The sequence below is a fragment of the Microcaecilia unicolor genome, chromosome 9, assembly GCF_901765095.1.
Source record: "Microcaecilia unicolor chromosome 9, aMicUni1.1, whole genome shotgun sequence".
NCBI classification, from domain to species: Eukaryota; Metazoa; Chordata; class Amphibia; order Gymnophiona; family Siphonopidae; genus Microcaecilia; species Microcaecilia unicolor.
The window spans coordinates 13,842,991-13,868,883 of NC_044039.1; the positions used below are offsets into that span (position 1 = coordinate 13,842,991).

Consider the following 25,893-nt stretch of genomic DNA (forward strand, 5'->3'; position numbering starts at 1 on the left):
AAGAACATAGCCACGGAGGAAAATTTCCTGAAAGGAATTAAGATCTTATGTCCAGCATTGTAAAGTACCAAACAATGGCACCTGAACCAGATAGCCTATGCCATAGAAAATGTTTGTTAAGTTCTTAAAACACTGTATAACATCATAGCCATGAAGGGAAATGCTTGAAAGGAGCTAAGATATTATGGCCAGATTTGTAAAGTACTAATCAATTGACTATTAGACAATGTAGTCCTATTCACCAGGAAATGAGAAAGACACAGAGTGACACACACTGGACCTCCATAAAAAATGCGCTAGACAATAGCAAAGACCTTTCCTCCAAACATCACACACAAGGGAAAGGAATAGGAAATTGGTTATTTTGGAGCTGAGATATAATTTAATTCGCCCCATTGTCTAAAACAGAGAATTCCCGACTGAGCTGCACTTTGAAATCGGAGTCTTGCCAAGAACAAAGAAATCGCCAACTGAGCTGCACTTTAATTCACAACATTGCTAGCAACCAAAAAGTCCCCGACGGAGAAAAAACAGAGGGAAAAACAAAATGAGCGCCATTCGCATCGTAACATTTCGTTTTTTTTTTTTGTTTTGTTTTTTTTTTTAATAGCTTGAAAAATACATGTAAAAATTAATTGCGGGGAAAATATACTACCAATTGCCCCAACTACCGGAGAAACAATATCTCCTTTCCATTGCACAAACAGCCAAACACAGTAAAAGCAGAAAAACGCTGCCGCATCAATGGAAATTGCAGCTGCAAGCAAAACAATGGCGGCCAAGCGCGCCAAAATGAGAAGAATAAAGTTCGGGGGAGAAAACCACTGACCAGACCGACGAAGAAGCAGGAAATCCGTGCCGCTGAAAAACAGATAACCTCCGATGTCGCACAAAACATGGTTTAGCCTCTGGCCCGACAGGAACCGTCAATACAGCTCCCAAGCTATACAGACCTGTCCAAGAGCGAGCACGCGCTTAACAGTTCGTGCCTCTTCTTTTTTTTTTTTTTTTTTTTACAACTACCGCCGCTAACAACGCCGGATAGCAGAGGAAAAATAATGAAGATAACAAAAAACCACCGATTAAAGTCACAGACGCTGACTTTTCATTTTTTTTTTTTTTTTTTTTAAATAGCTCCGCCAGAAAAGAAAATAAAGACTCTTCAAACAGAATAAGACAGAAGAGCTACCTGCTCGTTATAAGCCTGGGGAAATCAAAAACTACTTCCTTTAAATTCCTTTCATTTGAATTAATTCTTTTAATTTTCTTTTACTTGATTTAATTCTTTAAAAACAGCTGCCTATTAAAAGTGGCTGCCTCTCCCAAAGACGGTACACCTTTCCAGAGAAAGGGACGGCCCTTCCCTGCTAAGCCAGGGAGATGGGGAGGAAGGGGGGTGGACTCGAGACACCCGAGTTTAACACCCCAGAGGCTGTCAAAGAAAGAAAAGAAACCCTGTCAAGCCTCTAATTACGATTCCAGGCACAGAAGAAGTATTATAAATATATCTGTAATATCTTATAGTGAAAAAGAGAGAGAGAGACTAATGGGCTCACTTCCTACCTGCTGAGAGACTGAGAAAATACTGAGGCTAAGGTCACATGGCCAGGGCTCCTATTGGCTCTCTAGAGTCAGAGTTTTTTCTCAGTCTCCACCTGCTGGTAGGCGGGCACAACCCAACAGTCCAATCCTGGTCCGGTCCGGAGGGATGCTAAGGAAAGTTACTTTCTCCAAATTTCACAAAATAGATTTTAAAAACAAAACAAAACTAAACACATCTATTCCCACTTTGGCAATAATGCGACCCCCCTTGAAGATATGTTTCCAACAGCAGCTTCCCAACAGGCCCAATAGCCAGTAGGAGGGACCACAATTTTATGAGATAATCTTTAAATGATTCAGCTTATTCCGCTTAAGAGTGTGCATTATCACACTTTATATGCACAGAAGTTTATCAATGCTGCCAACAGTAGGCATCATCATCAGAATGAAGAAAACTTACAAGCAACAAAGGATCATTTGATACATTTATTTATTTGGTGCCTCATTTTTCTTTTAAATTTAACAAGAGGTCTTTATTGAACTGTGCGGAACATGTACAAAAAAGGATTAAAGACATAATGACAAAGTGATACAGGTCATCACTAGAAAACTGATAGCCACAAAACAGTGATTAGTCTTGTATTCACTTACCCTTTCTAGCTCTTCTATCTTTTTCTCCAAGCCACTATTCTGCACAGAATTTGCTGAGGAATTAGTCTCCCTGTTGTAGCGATTGTACCCTGTCCGTTCTGTTCGAGTGTATCGATTTGAAATGTCATCTTCAGGTGCATTAGTTGTGCTGTGGAAAGATGTATATATGAATGTGTGAAAAAATTAAAATTACTTATTGAGGCTAAAACGTCTTGTATTTTGCATGCTTGGTTATGTCAGAATGTTACCATATCTAGCAAAGTATAAAGAAAAAACGTTAATCCAGCCTACAAGGGCTTAAAGATAACATATGCAAATGGGTTACAAATTGGTTGAAAGGAAGGCTACAAAATGGTGAAATTATTCTTACCTGTTAATTTCCTTCCCTTAAGTCCTACTAGACAGGCCAGTAAGCTGTTCAAGCGTACAGCACTGAGTACGTCTAGTAGCGCTATAGAAATGATAAGTAGTAGTAGTAGCATCAGCAGATAGGAGGCAGAGAAATTTAAATATTCTAGTAACATCACTACTATAAAAAGTGGTGCAGCCTGGAACAATTCAGTATGCCAGTACCAAAGCCACTAGTAAAGAACCACAATATGAAGAAATGAGAGTCAAGAACTCTAGTACCCACCCAGGAAACTCTGCTGTCATAACCACACTGGATATCCTAGCGTACAATCCACCTGGGAGAGGGGTGGGAATTGGACTGGTCTAGCAGGCCTCAATGAAAAATTCATACGTAAGAATAATTTCACCTTCCTCGTCATCCTGCTAGATCAATAAGACCAATGGGATGTACCAAAACCTTATCCCTTAGGGCAGGAGGAAGACAAAGTTCCCTCCACAACTGCTGAAACATCAAGGACACACCGATGAATATGTTGCCTCTTTACAGACATCTTCTGAAGAGAACGGTCTGACTTCCACCCAGGAAGCCACTTGCAACCTAGTTAAATCCGCCCCCCCCCTCTGACACAATTTCCTGTTTCTGTCTGGGCGGATCGTAGCAGAGGAGAAAAGCTTCAGGACCACCACAGGCAGCTTGTGAGGATGGCTGCTGCAACAGAGCCCCTTTGAGAAGGACAATAATTTTAAAGAACACCGCAAGGTATTGAGAAGGGAGGGAGACGGACAGTGGTTGGAAGAAGGGGAAGAGATGCCTGGAACGCATAGTAGCAATGCAGGTGGGGAGATTTGGGGAGGGGGGGGATTATGTGCCCCCTCCTTAATTTCAGCTCTGGGCCCTACCATGTCTAAAACCAGCCCTGCTACCTCATATGAAGCTCACATGGGTAGGGCTGTAGCACAACCCCTGGCTGAAGAGATGAGTGGACCAGCCCTGAGAGTTAGCATCAAGAGCCATGGCCCAAACCTTTGAAAACTTCCCTTATTTGGCAGACTGACCCCCAAATGGTGTATCCCAGGATGCCCTGTAAGACGGCAGCTCAAAGGCAGAAGTGAGCAGGCATTCAAGGTACAAAGGGCGAGGGGTCTGGGGTTCCACTATATTTTGAGGGTGTCTCAGGGGGGTGGGGGAAATCAAGGGCATTTGGAGCAAAAAAAGCTTTAAATCACCAGACAGTACTACAAAAGATGATCAATCTATCCTCTTCTGGCCAGTTAAATGGCTTTGAATATCAACCCCTCATGCTCCGAGGACAGGAACCCATAGGCATGATAGGACATAAAAGAGTAATTTCATTTGTAGGTAAAAGAAAAACCTGAGTCTAAAATATCCCTAGTGATTCTCTACCTCCAACCAGCCACACTGCTATTATACAATTTGATTTCAGGAAAAGCAGCAAGATAGAAAATGCCACCAACAATCAAAGGTTCCCTCTCAGTCTGCTCCCAACTCACCTGCTTCACTGACTTTTATTACATTAGCTTCAAGAGGGCAAACTCCTTTAGTGACCGCCCCCACCCCCACACACACACTTTTGAGTACCACAAGATTAATTAATTACATTTCAAAAATTCCATTACTATCAGTTCCTCTCCATTTTCTTTTAATAAGCATCCCTATTACCGATTCTAGCACAACTTTTATTACAGATTCCACTGTAACCTTGCCATCTAGTAATGGGTGAAAAGGGAAAGAGAAAAAATGCTGACCCAACATCCTGAATACATTTCAGAAGACATGCTTGCTCCTCAATTTTCCTTTGTCAACTATATTGTAAATTCCATGTGGTAGGGACTTATCTATAAGTACAGCACTGCAGAGCAGACACCTTATATAATAGTTTATAGATTTTTTAAAAATTTGATATACTGCCCAACACAACTACCTGAGTGGTTCACAATGTTGTAATCTAGTAGAATTATTGATAGTAGAATATGGGAAGAGGTTGCTCCAGAAAAGAGGTTTGCCTTCGAAAGAAAACTATCTTTTAAAAGGAAAATTTTAAATGTTGCAATAAAAACAAGATAAAAATGGATGGCTAAATATTCTACCAGAGAAAAGGTCAAGGATTAGTTGGACGTGCTTAATTCTAGGAAAACAGTTATAAATAAAGATTTGAATCTGAACATAAATGGAAAAGGGCTAGATGTAGTGCAGGAAGCAACACATATGAAATCATATGAACTGAAGCACATTTAATTGAAGTTGTTAGTATTTTCTTCATTTGCTTTATGGGTCAAAGAGGAACTTCTACCCACACAGTGGAGAAAGTTACTGACCAAAGAAATGAGAAGAAGCTTCAGTCCTGTGACCAGACTAAAAATGCAAATTGGAAGTTTCCCAAAAGATTATTAAAAAGGTCAGAAAGGATCATTTTTACAAGCATTTTCACCAGGATGTCATCTTCTGGAAAGGTTCTAAAAGTTTACAGATTAAAAAAAACCCCAAAACAAAACAAACAAAAAACAAAACTGACCATGAAAATCAATTCTATTTACTCACAAACAATAAAATGAAAATAACAAGGTGAATTTTTTAGCTGTTATTTTTTTTCCCTTTCCTCTAGCCTTGCTAGATAACTCCAGACAAGTGGGGCAGTGCCACCCAACAAGCAGATGGAGGCAAAGAACACTGATTTCCAGTGCCATCACAACCCAGTGGCATAGCTATGTGGGGCCACGGTGGCCTGGGCCCCCACAGATTTGGCCCTGGACCCCCCTGCCAATGACCCTCTCAACCCCCCCCTCCCACCGCCAACCCTCCCCCGTACAACGTGCAGGACATCAGACTCACAGAAACAGAATGAAGCCTTGCGCCAGAAGAAGAGGACCTCGGCTGGCAGGGGGTTGGGGTCCCCCGCCAGCAAAGATAGCCGACAGCGACGGCGGGGGAGAGTTGGCGGCGGAAGGGGGGGGTCGAGAGAGTCGGCAGTGGGGGGGGGGGGTCAAAATTGGTGGCGGTGGTGGCGGCGGGGTCAAAAATGGCGGGACGGGTCAGCGTCGCCAGGGGGGGGCTAAAATGCGCCCCCTCACCTTGGGCTCTGGACCCCCCTCCTGCCGAAGTCTGGCTATGCCCCTGTCACCATCAATATAAGGATTGGTGCAGTCCTGAAATTTGCCAGTATGTAGTGCCAATGCTAAAGGTGAAACCACAAATTGCAAATTCTTAAGAATAAAAAAACAAACAAACAAACAAAAAAACAAAACACCAAAACCATTCAAGCAGAATTAAGGGATACATTCAAGAAAGTGCAACAATAAGATGTGCATCAAATTAGGAGAAACACTGGAGAGAATATGGACTATTTAAGGATGTTTTTAAAATATATGATCAGTGTTTAAAACATATCAACCTATAACTACCATGTGATTTGTAAGAAAGAATGATTTACCTACTTAGGGCTTGATTTTCAAATATGGGCTGGCCGGCCCGCTTTAGCCACAGCTTGGTAAAAGAGGCTCTAAATGAATAAATTAAAGGTTCTGAAAAACAATTAGACCTGGAAAAATTAATAAAAGAAAAACTAAGAATAAGACAATTTATTAAATGAAGCTGCAAAAGGTACATATTCTTTCCAACCCAATGGTATGCTGAAAAGAAATATGTAGAGTCAAAAACAATGTCTCTACAAGTCAGGAGGAGGAGGGGCAAAGTAACTCAAAATCTGACAAAATGACAAACTTTGGCAAGGAGGACAAATGGTGAAAGACAATGCAAGTTTGAAAATGGGCCAGATTAAACTGGGGATTAAACAGAAAGTAACTCAAAAAAATAGCCCAATGCATTTCTATGGAAAAAGCAGTTCCAACAGCAGACGGATTCACTGTAACACAGTGGTTACGGAATTATACCCTTCAGATTGCACTTCCTTCTCACCTCATATAGACAGCCATCACAGACACACACAGAAGGACTAGACTATTCCATGATGCATGCTCCACATGCTTTTCCCACCATGAATCCCTCTCCTGCTACTGGCTTGGCTTAGTGATTGAGATCCGTATTTGATTTTCTTATTTTTGCAGGGTTTTTTTTTTTTTTTTTTTAATTTTCACATCTTTATTTTGAATTTTAGCATAATACAACCAATCATACAGCTGTAAAACAATTCCATTGCTAATCATACATTATAAGATACCATTACAATCCTTTTTTTCTCCTTTCCCCTCCTCTTCCCCCCCCCCCCCCCCCCGTCCACCTCCCCCCTCCCATACACCTGCTGCTGACAGTAGATATTGCGATTACTGTACAAATAAAGAGGGACCAGGCCCTACAGACCACTGAGTATACAGATCCCAGATGCGATGATAGAGTCCCAACTGTCCTGTACGTAAGGCGGTCAACTTGGACATTAAGTTAATATAATCCACCCTGCGCAGAACTTCTCGAAGACTGGGGAGGGCTGGATGCTTCCAAGCCGCTGCCAACGATAGCTTACTAGCTACAAATAAATAAGCGATCAGCTGGTGAGTAGACGACTTCACCCCATGGGGTCTAACATGTAGCAGGCAATGGTTCCATCTTCAACGGATAGTGTGTCCCTGTGAGAGCAAGCACTAAATCCACGTATTTGATTTTCTTTGTTCTAAATTTTGCATTGAAACCTATTGATTGAATCATCTAGCTTCCTTAATGATTACTATTTATGGTGGCACCTGGTGACTGAGCTGTGTAGTCTTCTACTGTTTGCTATATAAACATCTTCCTAACACTGAAGCACAGCAATACTTCTTGCCTTGGACGATGATAGCCTGTGGTTAAACTGTAAAATCCATCATTTGAAATTTGCTAAGTGATATATTATCACACTTAGTTTCATTTTATGTTTCTTTCCATACAAATATCCATCTCTCCCCCCACGTCAGACACACGTACAGAAAAAAACAGACACTGGCAACTCAGATACAAACACAAAAGCATGTGCATAAACATATGCACATGATCAGGGGTTAGAAACCATTCTATAACCCATGCTCTGCACGCTTTCCTCACTATTTAAATTAAACAAGTCTCTGGACAGGCCTATTTACCTTAAAATGCATATTATTTGGATATCTCCTCTATTTCTATCTTCCCCTCCCCCTCCACTATATTGTGGTCTAAGAAGTATAATGTACTATGTTTTTTTTTCTTTACTGATTGGAATTTTATCCAACGTTAATGACCTTTTTTTTCTTTCGTGTTACTAATGCAAGTTGTCTTGTATAAAACTATAAATGCAAAATAAATTAAAAAATAAATAAATAAATTAAACAAGTCACTCAAACTTGGGACGTGGAACTCACCAGAAGAGGTTCTCTCTCATCTGCCAGGCCCTTCAAGGAAGTCCTGAAAAGCACCTAAACATCCTCCTCTATTTGCTCTCCCCTTCAAATGTTTTAGATACTATTTTGTACTTTATCCTCAGGGACAGCATTTTACACTGAGCAAGTATATAAGCTGGTTTAGGTTGAAGTATTCACGATTACAGAGAAATCAAGTCAATGTATTAAAATAAAAATCTGAATGCTTTAAATCCAGTTTAAAGGTTGTGATAAATGGTTAAACAACTATGAAGAGGGAAAAAAATTGGAAGATTTAGTATTGGATTTACATTGTCTTCTTGCAAGATTTTTCTTAGTATCCATTTCCTTTTTCCCAGAATCTATTTCCAGACCAGTACAAACACTTCTTTCAGGGTAAATTCAAGCCTAAGGTAAGTATAAACTAGTAAAAGCAAAGATTTATGAACAAGATTTATTCCCCTGAGTACAGGCCCCTTACAGCATCTTCAGTATTTAGCCAAGTCCTTGTAATGTGGGATTTCTTTCATTTTCTCTAATCAGGCTCCAGCTAGGCCAATGTCCAAAAATTCAACAATGCCAGTTTTAAGTATCTGGGTACAAGAAGCCACATATTTGCTTGTCTAACATTTGTATTAACATCACTTAGTAGTAAATGAGTTGGCACAAGCATTCTGATTTTTAAAAAAAATGCTAGAATTTTGATGTTGCAAAGATACTTTCTATAACTATTCTCTAAACCAATTATTTCTGTTTTCCTTCTACTCCTCAAAGAGGGCCATACTGTCTCAATGTAGGACACCAAAACCATGCTAAAGATTTCTCATGGAAGCCTTTGTAGAAATTTAGAGTGCTACACAAATCTTCTGTACTGCAAACATAGCAAATATGAAGCCAACCCCCCCCCCCCCCTTTGAACTTGAGATGTCAGGTTGTTTGTTGTTTATATAATTCTTTCGTTTTGTGTAGTTATGTATGTAGAATAATTTTTTTTTAATTCTATTTGTATCCCACATTTTCCCACCTATTTGCAGGCTCAATGTGGCTTACATAATACCGTGATGGCGTTCATCAATTCCAGAATGAGAAATACAGAGCGGTAATTGCATTAAGGATCATAAGTGATAGAGTACATTGGGTAGTCAAGGAGGAAAGGTTAAATATTGTCCAGTTCTTGTATGAGTTTCGTTGTGTTGTGGGGTTCCAGTGTTTAGGTTGGGTCTTTATGGTATGCCTTTTCGAACAGATTGGTCTTTAATCATTTCCGAAAGATGGTTAGGTCATGCATTGTTTTCGTGAATTTTGGTAGTGCGTTCCATAGTTGTGTGCTTATGTAGGAGAAGCTGGATGCATATGTTGATTTATATTTTAGTCCTTTGCAACTTGGGCAGTGTAGATTAAAGAATGTGTGTGATGATCTTATTGCGTTTCTGATTATCTCTTTCCTGTGAATTTTCGAGTTCATTTTCCCTCTTTTGATTGATGTTTTATTTCTATCGTACACTGCTGTGATCCTTTTGCAAAGCGGTATGTCAAATCTTAAACTAAACTAAATTAAATTATCCAATATTTAATCCAAATATAGATATTTTCACTGGTGTACATAGGGAATTTTTAATGTATTGACCAAGTGAACATAAGGCAAATAAAAGTCATGCACAATAAGACCAAGGTCTTTTGAACCCAGTGGCCAGTCTGGGTCGCAAGTACCTGGGAGATACTAAAAAGTAGACTTCTCATAACTCATTTCCAAGGATGAGCAATGGATCTTCTCAGTATATGCAGCCACTAATTTTTTTTTAATGGAACTTTTCGTCTAGGAACTTGTCCAAATTTCTGCTGAATCCCACTACATTATAGTTTATTATAACTTTATATATCATTTCATTCAATAGGTCTAAACGGTTTACAGTACAATATAATTAAAGAATACAAAAGGAATCCAGCATTTATAGGACAGCAAACCACAGAAGCAGCACATACAAACAAATATCTACTCAGGAGTCCCACTTAGCGAAGCAGTCACTCTGCCCACATCCTTCAACAACAGATTTCACAGTTTAAATATGCAATGTGGGGGTGGGGGTGGGGGAAGACACTGATTTATTTTAAATCTGCTTATCATTACTTTCATGGAGTATCCACTTATTTTAAGTTTACTCTTTCAAAACATCTTAGAATCGTCTATAAATCTAAGAGCTCCAGAGGATACCAGTAATTATCAATGAAAAACAATAATCCTCTCTTAACCAATATTACTGAGATGATATTCTTAGCCACATAAATTGCAGATATAGAGAAAGGGAAATTGGACTTGATATACCGCCTTTCTGTGGTATTTTGCAACTACTTTAAAAGCGGTTTACATATATACAGGTACTTATTTTGTACCTGGGGAAATGGAGGGTTAAGTGACTTGCCCACAGTCACAAGGAGCTGCAGTGGGAATCAAACTCAGTTCCCCAGAATCAAAGTCCACTGCACTAACCACTAGGCTACTCCTCCACTAGCAACATTCCATGTAGAATCTTCAAATAGTAGCAACATTCCAGAATCTCAAATAGTAGCAACAGCAACATTCCATGTAGAATCTCAACTAGGGAAAGGGAAATGGGACTTGATATTCCGCCTTTCTGAGGTTTTTGCAACTACATTCAAAGCGATTTACATATATACAGGTACTTATTTTGTACCTGGGGAAATGGAGGGTTAAGTGACTTGCCCACAGTCACAAGGAGCTGCAGTGGGAATCAAACTCAGTTCCCCAGAATCAAAGTCCACTGCACTAACCACTAGGCTACTCCTCCACTAGCAACATTCCATGTAGAATCTTCAAATAGTAGCAACATTCCAGAATCTCAAATAGTAGCAACAGCAACATTCCATGTAGAATCTCAACTAGGGAAAGGGAAATGGGACTTGATATTCCGCCTTTCTGAGGTTTTTGCAACTACATTCAAAGCGATTTACATATATACAGGTACTTATTTTGTACCTGGGGAAATGGAGGGTTAAGTGACTTGCCCACAGTCACAAGGAGCTGCAGTGGGAATCAAACTCAGTTCCCCAGAATCAAAGTCCACTGCACTAACCACTAGGCTACTCCTCCACTAGCAACATTCCATGTAGAATCTTCAAATAGTAGCAACATTCCAGAATCTCAAATAGTAGCAACAGCAACATTCCATGTAGAATCTCAACTAGGGAAAGGGAAATGGGACTTGATATTCCGCCTTTCTGAGGTTTTTGCAACTACATTCAAAGCGATTTACATATATTCAGGTACTTATTTTGTACCTGGGGAAATGGAGGGTTAAGTGACTTGCCCACAGTCACAAGGAGCTGCAGTAGGAATCGAACCCAGTTCCCCAGGATCAAAGTCTGCTGCACTAACCACTAGGCTACTCCTCCACTCGACACATTAATGCCAAACAAATGGAGGGAAAGCTTCAACAGACTCCTTCTTTCTAGGCTCACAAGCCATTAACTTCTAGAGTATTTGCTGTCATCATAGGCAGAAAATCCTCCACAGATCATTTTAAAGTCCAAACACAAAATTCAAAAACTTATCTTATAAAGATGCACAATTTCTTCCTGCTGTCCACGGCCAACAATGGCCAAAGTTTTGTTAACTTGGTCAGGGTGTAACAAAAAAAATATCATTAGCACATGTCAATATTAAATGCTTGTAGCAAAACAGTAAATTCAAAAGCCTCACTTCACTTTTATGGCTCGTCTTCGTTCTCAATCATTCAAAAAACATGGCGCTCAAGTATATAAATTGACGTCAGATGCCTCCACCGGGGCAACCAATCATGAGAGAGAATTAAAATTACTTCATTCATTGCATAATTAAAGCACCAAATGCCAATAAAAATGGCAACACTCCAATTTGGAGTTTAACCCTCTTGGATGCAATGTTTGCAGACGAAATATCAATTTCTGTTCCTGTTGTAAGAGCATGTGTTTCTTATCACCTCTTCTGTTGTAAAAACCCATCTGCTGAAAAATGACACATCGTAGTGACTCAAACGTGTGCTGTTTCTTCTCACAATGCAACGCTAAAGGAGCCGAGGTCTTCTTAGTGTTGATATTACTTTTGTGTTTTGTGAAGCATGTCATCAACTTCCTCGAAGTTTGTCCAATATACAGCTTATTGCAAGGACATTGGATGCAATAAATAACAAACTGAAATACAGAACATATTTGACCTCAGGGCAAACCTTCTCCCAGATTGAGGATCCACAAACTCCGTCATAACCATCATGATGTCACACATGCTCCACATTTAGCGAGCCCAGTTCCATCCACTTCCCCACCCGAGGCCAATCTTAAAGCTGCGGGGGATAGAATCTCTTTCAAATTTCTGTCTCTACTGAAAGCAAACCTCAGCCTAGCATCAGCAAACACTGGTAACGTTTGTATTATATGCCAGTGTTTCCTGATAGCCGCCGTCACTTGAGAGGTAGTAGCTGTGAATTTCAACACATATGTTAAGATATCATCGTCCTCGTCCTTCCTCTTCAGAGTCAAAAGGTAATCATGATTATTAAATTTTGCCTGCCTACAAGCCTTCTTGATCACCTGTTTCGGGTACCCTCTCTCTCCAGCAGTCTCTTTTTCAGATCAATAGATATTTCTCTAAAATCTGAGTAAGTCTGGGGCTGAGGACAGAACTCCCAAAGTTCAATCAAGGCAAAGGCCCACAGACTTCACATGGCCAAGGACTCAACCAGACTACACCCCAGATTTCTGAAGAATGCTGCTGAACCAGTCCAATCTGCATCATCTGCTGGTAAGTTTCAGTCTGCACCACTCTTTATACTTGTGATGTCACTAGAGAGCTCAGGTTGCTGCTGGTAGAGTGACATAACCAGTCAGTCTAGACTGGTCTAGCAGGAGGTATGTGAAAAAAAAATTGAAATATAAAATTATGCTCAAATGGCTTCTTATTCCTAACAGCGGTGCAGCTACAGACGTTCATAAAGAAAATGTCAAGGAAAGGCAAGAACATGAGTCAGACTGTATGGCAACTGAGAAACATTAAGAACACTGTATTAATATATATGAGGAAGAATACACAAATGCTGTTTGATATTTGTCTGCAATACCACTAGACCACTGATCATTCAACTGAAAGCCAATTACATAAACAAAAAATTCAGTTGCAAGCACTCCACATTAGATGCACTGAAATTACCCACCATTGGTAGAAAAATATTTCTTACCCTTTAAATCGACTCGAAACTGTTCTTGTGGTTTCCTAAAATTGAAAAAAGGAAATCAAAATCAATTCTTGGAAAAATTTTTAATGCTTTAACATTACACAATATTGCACTAGAATTTTCAGATTCTCAAACATGAAAAAGACATGCCAGCTAAGAGAAGGAACCTGAGGCAGGAGAAAAGTTTTGATTCTGAAATATTATTCAAAGAATAGCTCATCTTTGTCATCTAATAGAGATAGTTACTAAAGTTCATTAATGAAATAATATATGTTTTGGCTAAATAACGTGTTAAATAGTAAAAGCATGCATTGTTTGCCCTTAATGCACATTTTGACTGTGAAACAAGATGCAAAGTACATTATGCAAACTGAACAACATAGCTTATGCTTAACCTCTCAATCCCTAGCAGTAGTCTTGTGATACTACTGGGGAGGGGGGGGGGGTGTCAAAAGGCACCATTTTGAGACTGCCAGCCAACAAGGCACTATCAGGAAATCTCCCCTCCTTCCTCACCCTGGTAGCTGTCTAAAGGATGGGAATGTCAGGGAAAGGGGAAATTATTCCAACATCATCTCCTTTAAATGATAACAGGCTCAACTTAGAATCTGCTCTCTGTGATAATGCTGCCATGACTATGTTCCCAGCTGTATTAATGCAAAAAACAAGATGCTTATGTATAACGGGGGTTTCCTACAGATAACAGGATAATGCAGACATGCTTGGATGTGTCTTCTTGTTGGCTAGGTACACAAAATAGCCTTCTCTAGTTTGTTTTTTTTAAACCAGTGCGATGTACCATATTTTCTGCTGTGATTACATCACTACCCTCTTTAGCTAGTCCATACAAGACAAGTAGAAAAAAAGGATGGAACTTTAGCAGTGTATGATTTAGATTTTTTTTTTGAGGGTACAATAGGAAGGTGTGTCTGCATTATCCTGTTATCCATGGAGAAACTGCTACATGTACGTAACCCTTGCTTTCTCCATGAATAAGCGGGATAATGCAGCCACACTTGCTGCCTCCTAAGGTGAGGGTTGTCACAGGTGCTACACGTAGGAGAAACAATCCAGTTGAAAAAGGGGGGGGGGGGGGTGGAGGAAGAAAGTAATTATGCAAAAAGATTCTGAAGTATAACTGGTCCAATTTTATAGTCAGATCTTGATGCCATACAAATAATAACATAATAACCGTACTGGGTCAGACCGATCGTCCATGTAGCCCAGTATCCTGTTTCCAATCCAGGTCACAAGTACCTGGCAGAAACCCAATTTGTGGCCACATTCCATGTAGAATCTCAACGAATAGCAACATTCCAAGCTACCAATCCCAGGGTAAGCAGTGGCTTCTCCCATGTCCATCTCAATAACAGACTATGAACTTGTCCTCCAGGAACTTGTCCAAACCTTTTCTAAACCCACACTAACCGCTGTTACCACATCCTCTGGCAGATAGTTCCAGAGCTTAACCATTCTTTGAGTGAAATATTATTTCTTAATTGTTTGAAAAGCATGTAATTTTATTGAATGTCCCCTGGTCTTTGTACTTTTTGAAAAAGAGTGAAAAATCAATTCACTTCTACCCGTTCTACACCACTTAGGATTTTGCAGACCTCAATCATATCCCTCCTCAGCCATCTCTTTTCCAAACCGAAGAGCCCTAACCTCTTTAGCCTGTCCTCGTACGGGAGGAGTTCCATCCCCTTTATCATTTTTGTCGCTCTTCTTTGAACCTTTTCTAATTCTACTGTCCTGGTGGAGAGAGCTGTAGAAGTGGATATTGCTCTGAGGCAATGTGCTCGTATATGAACAGGGAGATCCAAATTAGCTTGGCAAAAGCAGAATGCTGTACAGCATGCTATCCATGTAGATAATGTATGTTTGGAGACTGAATGGCTTAAGGAATGTGGTTGGAAAGAAATGTAAACCTGAGATAGATGGTCCAAGTATACAAGTCCGACGATGGTTCAAAGTATGCCCAAGATCACAAAGAGCCACAGTGGGATTTGAACAAAGTTTTCTTGGTTCTTAGACTGAGTCTATAACCATTAGACTACACCAAAATAAGTTAACTATACCTCCATTTTAACTTTAGGTTCTTCTCAAGGCAGAGAGGCCCTTAGAGAGCCCCCAAACTACTTAGACTCCTCCTCATTGGAAAAGTAACATTTGATCCCCCTGGGAAGCATCCTGTGTCCATGAACCGCTGCCATCTTAAAAAATGTCAGCTATTCGGCTGATATCAATAAGCTAAAATTAGTTACATCAGTCTAGCTGCTGACATTTTCCATGTGCTGAATCTGAATTTTTAATTTCCCACTGACTTCTGAGTCAATGCAAACTGAATATTTTACTTGACTTCCCTATTAGTACTGACATTTTATGTATTTCAAATCTGGAGGTGAGCTGTACTCATATTTAGCAGTTTGCTGCATCAGAAATAATTTTATACGCAGCTCATTACCATGCATTTCCTTGCAAACTCTGCTACGATTTAGTGCAGAATTTTTGTGCGCAATAATCCTTGCTACATTGGAAATAATTTCCATGCAGAAAAAAAAATCTGTGCTAAATGACGTAAACTGCTATGTAATTATCACAGTTTATTACATTGGGCCAAGCTCTGCAGCAAAGATGTTTGATGGAGTGGCACAAATTCCAAGGAAAAGGCTGTCCCCTGACCAAGGGGAGATCAAGGTCCAGCTACCTATCAGATCCACTGAGAAGCCCCACTGAGCCCCTTCCCCGCTCCATCTGGAGCCAACCTGAGGAGATCAACAGAAGACAATATTGCAGAAAATCTAGCCTACAACACGGAGGCTGTTCCTGTGCTGCAAGCTGCAATTGAGATTCCCAGTGGGGAAATAGCAATGCCTCTCAAATCTGACTCAGCCAGGCCCCTCTGGAGTCAGCTCAGGCTCCCAATTGCAGCTCATCGCACACCCTGCTGCTTTCACTGCAGTGCCCCAAGTTCCTGCAGTACTCTGCAGTAAGGGTAGCTTGGAGCTCTCAAATGGCATTTCCATCTGTGGCCACCGCTGCTCCTGATACTATTCACAGGCCTTACTACCACTGAACAAGACTATGTGGCTCCTGAACTCAGCATGGCCTCTCTCTCTCACTCACTCTGATCCAAGTCCTGACACAAGAGCCCCCCCTTCTGCTTCTACATTCAAATGATGCAACAGCCCCTTCTTCCTCCCCCCCCCCCCCCCGCAAAAAAAAAAAAAACAGCCAGCGTTCTTATTAGCAATCTGGCATTTAAACGTAGAGGGTTTATTCCCATCCTCGCAATGCTTTTTTTTTGTTTTTACACAAGTGACACTAGGAGAAGGGGGACGGGGAAGGAGAAACTTGTGTGTTGGGGGGGGAACAGATAGGAAGGGGGGTGGGGAAGGGACCTGGACTCCTCTTCTGGAAATCCAGGCAGTAAAGGAATCATGTCCACCAGACTCCAGAAGAATGTGGTATGTAAAGTATGTCTAGCATTTGCTGGAGACAGAGAATATTGCGAATCAGGAGGCTGTGATGCCCTATACAGAGGGGGACAAATGCTTGTTCTCTGTCTCCAACTGCTGGTAGAAGAGCATAACCCATCCATTCTTGTCTTTAATGAAGAGGCACTTCAGTGATACTGCCTAAACATCTCCATCAAATAGGAAATCTGCTCATAATATAAGATATTGCATCTCTAGTGCCTGTATATATACTGCAAATATATTCAGATATTACTTAAAACATTCGGTGCAACCAAGGACTTCTAAGAAAGGCAAAATATATATATTATCACCACATGTACATTTAACTTGGCAGCATATTTGGTTATAGTTAAGTTTGAATTTGGTAGGACAAAACTTTCCTTGTATGTGTGCAGATGAGCCAAAAAGATGTCGTTTAAAGCAGCATTACCTCCTACTCATTCAGTAAGTTAATTATGCCAGCAATAATCTCTCCTGGAGTTATGGAAAAGAACCTTTTTTGGCTAAGCTCAAACATAATATCTGAGTCATGAGCTGAGCTGAGGACAATTCTTTCTTGGCTGAAACTAAGAATTCGTACAATGTGGGGAGGGGATGAGATTTGTTAATGCCCTTTTACCTTAGAAAACAGTCTAAGGGCATGCTTTAATAAAGTTAACTGTGCAGGCTTCTTCAAGAAAAAAACCACTCCATTAGTTTTTCTATAGAATCCATGTCCTTTGGAACCTCATCTGTTCTGAGAAAGGAATGTTAACTATTTTACTGGAAAAAGAGTCCAAGATTTCAAAAGCAAGTCTTGCGATGCATAAAGTGGAATAAAACAAGATGAACAAACAGTTACATTAACACAGAATCCCTTTCCAAATCTTTTATTACACATCAAATTGTGGACCATATCTAAACTGGGAAGATTACCTCCTATTTAAAAAACAGAAAAGAAATGGAGAAAAATATTTCATATAGTAACTCAATATACACACAGATATAGATATAAAAACTAAACACCCAGTTCACAATTTTTAATTTGAGTAGAAAAGTATATGGAATGTTAGCTTCTGTCCTTGTCATTCACTTTCATTATACACATCAAAAACGGGGCTATTTTAACTATAGCTGTTCCCAGAGCACAGTTTGGGTCCTGCTTATAATAAAATTTTACTTGGTAATGAGCACAACCGTTTTAACTGTCTCTTTGGCTCATTTGGCAGTATATAAATGTTGTGCACTACTACAAGCAGAAAACCAAGGAGTAGGGTGAAAAGGAGATGGTCCTTCCAAGAACACAAGGGAGACGAGAAGATCCTTGTACACAGTGTTTATTCAAATACACCTGAAAGACTCAACACGGCAGCCGTGCTTCGGCACCGATGCGCCGGCCTCAGTTTTTAATCCACAATAGAACACTAACTCCTATCCCATGACTTTCTAATTTCCTCTGTAGTCTTTCATGAGGTACTTTGTCAAATGCCTTTTGAAAATCCAGACACATAATATCGACCGGCTCACCTTTATTCATATGTTTGTTCACCCCTTCAAAGAAATGTGGTAGAATGGTGAGGCAAGATTTCCTTCCCTTCATTAAATCCATATTGGCTCCATCTCATTAATCCATGCTTTTGAATATGCTCTGTAATTCTGGTCTTTATAATAGTCTCTACCATTTTGCCCAGCACAGATGTCAGGCTCACCGTATAATTTCCTGGATCACCTGCTTCTTTCACTGCTACTTGCTGCTGCCACTGCCGCTTTGACTTTCAGGTAAAACAGATTTAAACACAGGGCAGCAGGAACAAAAGGGGCTGTCACGGGAGAATAGGGCAGGCAAGGTGGTGGGGCTGGGGTTGGTACTGGAACTAGCAGAAGGGGACTAAGGCTGGAACTTGGGGGCTGAAAAGGGGAGCAGGTACGGGTGAATCGCTGGACATGGATGGATGGATGGGGAGGGGAGGACAGGGGAGAGAGGAGAGTCGCTGGACATGGACAGAGGGGACAGGAGAATTGCTGGACATGGATGGAGGGAGAGGGCAGGGGGACAGGAGAATCGCTGGACATGGATGGAGGGAGAGGGCAGGGAGAGAGGAGAATCGCTGGACATGGATGGAGGGAGAGGGCAGGGAGAGAGGAGAATCGCTGGACATGGATGGAGGGAGAGGGCAGGGAGAGAGGAGAATCGCTGGACATGGATGGGAAGGAGGGCAGGGGGAGAGGAGAATCGCTGGACATGGATGGGGAGGAGGGCAGGGGAGAGGAGAATCGATGGACATGGATGGAGAATTGCTGGACACCGACAGAGGGAAGCGCAAGGAAGAGAGCAGAATTACTGGACATGGATGAGGAGAGGGAAGGAGATGCATATGGATGAAGGAAGGGGAGAGATGAGAAATACTGGACATGGATGGAGGGGAGGAAAAAGAAGGAAATGCACATAGATGGAGGGGAAGGGAGAGAAGAATTGTGGGATATGGATAGAGGGGAGGGGAGCGAAGGAAATGCACATGGATGGAGGGGAGGGGAGGGGAGAAGAATTGCTGGACATGGACAGAGGGGAGGGAAAGAGATGAACATGGATGGAGAAGAGAAGAATTGCTGGACATGGACAGAGGGGAGGTAAAAGGGGTGTGGATACTGTCGAGGCGGAGCCACCATGATCCTGCCCCTAAGGTTACCCATAATCACCAATACCTTTTTTCCTACAAAAAAAAAAGGCACTGGGAGCAGGTGTCCGGTAGTGGAGGAGTTTGTGTTGCTCTCATTGAGGGGAGGGGAGACAGAAGGTGCTAGACGGGGAGAGGGGAGGAGTTGGGAGGAGAAAGGAGAGAGAGGAGATGCTGGATGGGTAGGGGGCGTCAGAAACCCTAGCACCGGCCTTGCAGCCTAAGAGAATGTATGACCCAACTCTGACCCAAAGAGTAGACTTTTAAAGCTAGATTTATGAACAAAGGAGTATGGAATAAGCAGGGCTTTTTTTGAGAGGGTACTTGGGGGTACTGAGTACGAGCACCTTTTCCACTGTGTGCTAAAATTGACCCATGGTCCCCAAATTTTAATGAACGAGCTCAGGCCCTACACACCAATTCTGCCTTATCATAGATTCTGTGACTGGTTGCAGGAGGCCTGGCTATTGTGGGGTGGGTCCCTCAGTGATCACCCCACCCCTGAAAAGTGGCCTGGCATTTGAGTACCGGCACCTTTTTTGCTAGAAAAAACGCACTGGGAATAAGACTCCCAAATTCAGCGGCTGAATTCTTTTCCAACAATATTCCCAGCCTCCTGGTGGCAGTGATTATATAGAGGAAAAGGCTAGAAGCACATGTTGCCCTAGTAACAGTGCTGAGAGTGGGATTCCTATTTCAGATGCAGTATCAGTCAGCTAAATATGTAAAGTTTTGCTACAGAAGTGTGACAGATGAAAGGAAAGATGGAAGAGCTATGTACACTGATACAGGTGGGAGACTAGTAAAGAGGTCAGTGACTGATGATTCTTGTACCTAAATTCAAATCCAAAATTCCTCTTATTAAGCTATGGGGAGGCTACACCTTTGATTACAGAACTAATTCAGCTGGAGCTAAGATACATCTGTCTTAATTTAAAGCGAAAATTTATAGGGCTGCAAGGGTAGCTATCTTTCCAAATTAAATTAAAATCAGTCTCCTATGAGAATAACAATTTTTGGTTTAAGATAGTGTTTTGTGCATCATTATCTGGGAATAATATTAGATCTAGCAACTTCTCTCATCATGAGAACTCAAACCTAGTCATTCAAAATGATCATTTGTTTGAAAGGTTCTGGTGAATGTATTACAGTGAAATGCTGATACCCCTGAAAACCCAAAAAAGGTAAAAAAATACATTTAACTCTCTAATTTGGGGCTTAGCATGCATTAAAAAAAGCTCCTGTTCCATTTCTGGTTGCTGTTCAAGCCCAACTGAGGCTAACAGGAAGTACCTAGTTTCTGTAAGGCTCTCTAGCATGTATGCTAGAAGTGAAAGGATAGTCAATTACCTAGAAAATAGCACTCAAGTAATTGAGCAAAACAGCTCTTTTTAAAAATTAACACCCAGTAGCTTGTTGAGCTCTGGTTACCACATGGGTTCTAAGTAATCAACAGGTCAAGCAAATTATGGATGCACCCCAATGTATGCAAGAACTAGTAGGTCTGAATACTTAAGCCAGTGGTTCCCAAACCTGGTCCTGGAGGCACCCCAGCCAGTCAGGTTTTCAGGATATCCACAATGAACATTCAGAAGAGAGATTTGAATGCAGTGGAGGCTATAAGCAAAAGGACATAAGCACATAAATGCAACAGAGCATCGGCTCAACCTGTCTATTTTGATTTGGAACTATTTGGTAACCAAATCCTCAATATCGATGGCAAAGATTAGAAGGTATTTTACTACCATCCTGTCCAGCTTCAAGTACAAAAGTTGCCATTTAAGGTAACAAAACTACTGGAAGGCCAGATAAATTTGCTTTAATATACTGCATCAGCTTTACTAAGATCATGTTTATATTTAAGGAAAAAGTGAACTATAGGAAATAATTGAAGCACTGATTAAAATACAACTGCAGTTAGAGAGAGAATTAACTTACTGATGCCTTCGTTTCAGTGTTCTTTAACTGACTTAATGCCTTAGTTTACAGTTTACTGTTTAAATTAATTAATTATCTTGAATTTGTTTTATTTTTCTGTGCATACTGTACCACTACCAGTGTAATCATCAAGCAGAACCATAATGATGTATTTTTATTGTATTCTGAAAAATTTAAAAAGGAACTAAAGAAAATTAGGGGCCCTGTTTACTAAGATGTGCTAGCATTTTTAGAATGTGCTAAAAATTAGCATGATCTAACACTAGACACATCCATATATTCCTATGGGTGTCTCTAGAATTAGCGCACATGCTAAAAATGCTAGCGTGCCTATAGCGCGGCTTAGTAAACAGGGCCCTAGGTTTGAGAAGTACAAAAGGGATGAACTCAAGTATTTTGTCTTCAATAAAGTTCTTTGCATGACATACTGCTATCTTGTGGTTCGTTGTGTCCCGTGAATCTCACTAAGATTTATTTATTAGGATTTATTTACCACCTTTTTGAAGGAATTCACAGTAAGACTAGATCAAACATGAGCAGGAGGCAATTAGAGCAGTAAAAATATTCGAACAACAATACAAAGTATGGCATGGTATACTACTTGCAATGACAACACAATACGTACTAGAACATTCTAATTGGTAGTGAGGGGTAATATGTACTAGAACATTATAATTGGTAGTGAAGGGTAAGGTAAAGTTGTAACATATAGATGAGTAAGAAAGTAGAAAGAATTAGAAAGTAAGGTGATTGATTTGAAGAAAGTTGCACGTGAGGTCAGAGAGATGGTTAAATATTATCTCAGCTAGGATAGGAGTGGATAAACATGTCCCGCTGCAGTATGTGCAGCTCAAGTCAATCCTTGTGTGTGTGTGAGTGAGACTAACAAGTTAGTTACTCCTTCCGTTAAAGGCTTGGTTGAAGATGAAGTGGTTAGGAGGAAAGCGACAAAAATGGTATAGTGTTTGCTCTAAAAGACATAAGAAAAGAGACTTGAAGATCTGAATATGTACACCCTAGAGGGAAGGAGAGATGGGGAAATATGATACAGGTTTTAATACTTGAAAAGTATTCAAATTTTTTCAGAGATGAGGAAATGTAGAACTAGAGGACAGGACTGAAGTTCCAGGGTGGCAGATTTAGAAGAGACATCAGGAGTTATTTTTTCACGGAAAGGGTGGTGGATATCTGGAATACACACTAGGGTAGGGGGAAGTGGTGGGGACAAAAACCGTGACCAAATTCATAAGCAAGTAGGATAAACACAGAGGATCTCTATATAGATAACCATGGGAGGAGGAACACTTGAGATTTTTAAATTTTCCTAAATCACCATTAATTCCTGCCTTAGAAATGCTGAAAAGATATTTTGGAGAAATATTGAGAATTCCAGCTGAGGGTTTTCCACCCATAGTCAGAGCCCAATATATAAGCGGATTTAAGTAGAGAGGGCAACCTTCGAAAGCTAATCAAGAAATGTATTAAGTTATGTCCAATAAAAAAAGGTATCATCTTATTTTCTTTTCCATGTTTTATTTTGTTTGATTTCTATTGATAAGCGGATTTAGAACTACAACCGTGAATCCTCAACCTGAATTAAATCTGACTGAATTCCTGGAGAGCTCTCTGGAAGTCGTTACTGAACGAACAACTCTTCTAGTAACTTTTGCCTTAGAACCAGACAGAAACAATATATTTCGTCTATATTTCAGACATATGGATGCATCTTTTTTTGGGTCTAAGGTTCAGCTTTTCCCTGATTTAGCTAGAGACATGCAAAAAAGAAGGCGAGAATTCCTGGGTTTAAAACCAAGACTGCTCGCTTTAGGTGGAACATTTGTACTAAAATTTGCTTGTAGATGCTTGGTGTCATTAAATTTGACTAATTATGTGTTTTTTGACCCAAAGAAATTGCAGGAATTTATAATATCCAAGGAAGGCGTAAGAGATGCTTCCTCGAATGCTCCCACTTGTTAATTATATATGCTGGTTAAATTGGCTGCGACTGTTGGCACTTCCCTGCTCTAATTTGATTTATAAGTTCCGTTTTCATTTTTTCCTTGCATCTTGACTAAGTATTGTGGACTAAGTTTGAGGGCAATTTCCTTTTTACCTTAATTTAAGGGTTAAAAATTATTTCCTATTTTTGTTTTGTTGCTTATATTTCTAATGCATTTATGTTATATGAATGTAATATTAAAACTTATAAATTTAAAAAAAATGAAAAAAAAAAAGAGAAAAGATGGGAAGGGAGGCAATGAAGCTATGTCTGAGATCTGCAGAGGTGGAGCTACCTGGGGTGATCATCCAAATTCCCCTCTCCCCAATGATAGTTGTGTAATTGTGCACTTTTTAGAACAGTGCTTAAATTTACTTATCATTTTTAATACAGTTGGAATAGTTGAAACAAAGAAAATGGAATTTCCTTTCAGTCACCCAATCCAACTGCCTCCCTCCCCAACCTTATGTTAACCCATGATTACTGCTCCTTCACGGTCTCAGTTCAAATATACGAACTGTGTGATGCTCCAAAAGGAGGAAAGGCAGCAGAACAAAGTGCCAGCAAAATACAAGGTTTTCTGGCTGGACCAAAAAAGTGTTGAGCTTGAACAATGACAGACTGATTTAACCAAAAAGGAGCAAGGTGGGGGTATCTCTTATCCCAAAAAGGATCAGGGCCTGGGGGAAAATAGGCGTTTCCATTTAATGGGCTTTTCAATAAAAGGTGTTGTACAATATTCCTATTTAATCCAGATTTGTTTTTTAAATTTGTATTTCAGTGCAATACAAGCCAAGAAAACTTTTTTGTTTGGTCTGGAACTAGTTTATTGAATCAAATTCCTAGCATAAATTACAGCATAAAGCTCTGGGGAGGCTGGCGTCAAGCAGGTCTTCAGCTCTGTTTACTTCATGGGAAGTCCTGCATTATAATCGCTGCATTCCTAAGATTTTTTTTTTTTTTTACACAAATAAAGGCATTTGAGCCTTTGGAACATTAAATCAATTTTATATGAGAATGCTGAGAACATCTGCATGTCTACAATATTAGGAATCTTGCAGCTTCACAGGTGAAATCACCAGAAAACAAAATCATGTCTAATGTGTGCAAATAGTGCTAGACCAAAAACATATGAAGTTAGCCCAATAAAACTATCACCTTATAATTTTTGTTAACCTTTATTTTCAAGTAAATATTTTATATTTAAATACCTTTATTGTCAATACAAGAAAAACAAAACCGGTGCTGGGCAGACTTCTACAGTCTGTGCCCTGAAAATGGAAAGAACAAATCAAACTTGGGTATACATATAAAGTATCACATACCACATATAATGAGTTTTTGTTGGGTAGACTGGATGAACCATACAGGTCTTTATCTGCAGTCATAGGCCTATGTTATTATGTTTAAACAAGAAACAGAGAAGCCAAGGGTAATGACAAACAGCATTTTGTGTTTAACCCCCCCCCCCCCTTCCCCATCCCAAATCCTTACTACACCCCAATAACTTCCCCCACCTCCCCTTCTCCGGTCTCATTTCCCAAGTGCCTAAACACTTGTACCATGCAACAAAATCTACTCAAAGCCCCAAACATACAGCACACTAGAAAATGTCAAATGTCCAATGTATTCAAAAAGGTGTAGAGAGGTGTGGTAGCCATGTTAGTCCACTTTTAAAGGTAATCAATAGAAATAAAACAAAATAAAACATGGAAAAGAAAATAAGATGATCCCTTTTTTATGGGACATAACTTAATACATTTCTTGATTAGCTTTTGAAGGTTGCCCTTCTTTGTCAGATCGGAAATAAGCAAATGTTGGTAGATGACAGTATATATGAGTGAAACATCAAAGCATTTCAGTGACAGTCTACATGCATGGAGACAGGGGATCAGTGAAACATCAAAGCACTTCAGTGACAGTCTAACAGGATGGGGGTGGATAGGTGAGAGTCATGGAGACAGGAGAGCAATACAATTTATAAAACAATACAATTTTATGCTTTGTAATGGGCTAGAAAACCCAGATGTTTGTTAAGTCCTGTCTCCCTGACTCTCACCTATCCACCCCCATCCTGTTAGACTGTCACTGAAATGCTTTGATGTTTCACCCATCCCCTGTATCCATGCATATAGACTATCACTGAAATGCTTTGATGTTTCGCTCATATATACTGTCATCTACCAACATTTGCTTACCTGGAGCTTGAGCCAGACCTTATCCTGCTCTGGCACCGGATAAAGCGTAACCAGAGAGCGAACCAAACGGAAGGGCGCATCGTGAACATCGCACTGCTCCTGGACAATATCCCTCATGTCCTGATGCATAGGAAAGGATCTGCCTGACCTATGGACCCCCTTAACTAAGGGATCCGCACCTTGTGCTTCACAGAAACTTCTTGCACCTCCTCAAAATTCAACGTAGAAGATACGAGCGCAATAAGCTCCTGCAGATCCTTCTTATGGAAGACCCTAGCTACCAAACTCCCCGGGTTTCACATTCAAGTCTTCCTGCTTTCCCCTCCCCCCCAAGGGTCTCTGCATCCATGTCTATAAGTAACTCCTGATCCTCCCAGGACACTCTGGGCTGTTTGGCTCCAGAGCCGGTTGCCCTGGTAGTCTCTGGAGTCACAGTAGCCAGGGGAGAGGATTGTTCCATTAAAAATGCATTGTACATCGCTAAGAAATTCTACAGGAAATCCCCCGAGGCTGCTG

At 40.5% G+C, this 25,893-nt stretch overlaps 1 protein-coding gene across 3 annotated transcripts in view; it reads right to left on the reverse strand.

The window, feature by feature from the left end:
- PAWR (pro-apoptotic WT1 regulator) overlaps window positions 1–25,893 on the reverse strand; it is a 122,629-nt gene that overhangs the window by 15,799 nt on the left and 80,937 nt on the right. For all 3 annotated transcript variants that reach the window (XM_030214907.1, XM_030214908.1, XM_030214909.1), the window contains exons 4-5: window positions 13,113–13,147; window positions 2,194–2,341 (exon numbers count right to left, since the gene is read on the reverse strand). In XM_030214907.1, the coding sequence (XP_030070767.1) occupies window positions 2,194–2,341; window positions 13,113–13,147 (183 nt within the window). The remainder of the gene's footprint in view (window positions 1–2,193; window positions 2,342–13,112; window positions 13,148–25,893) is intronic.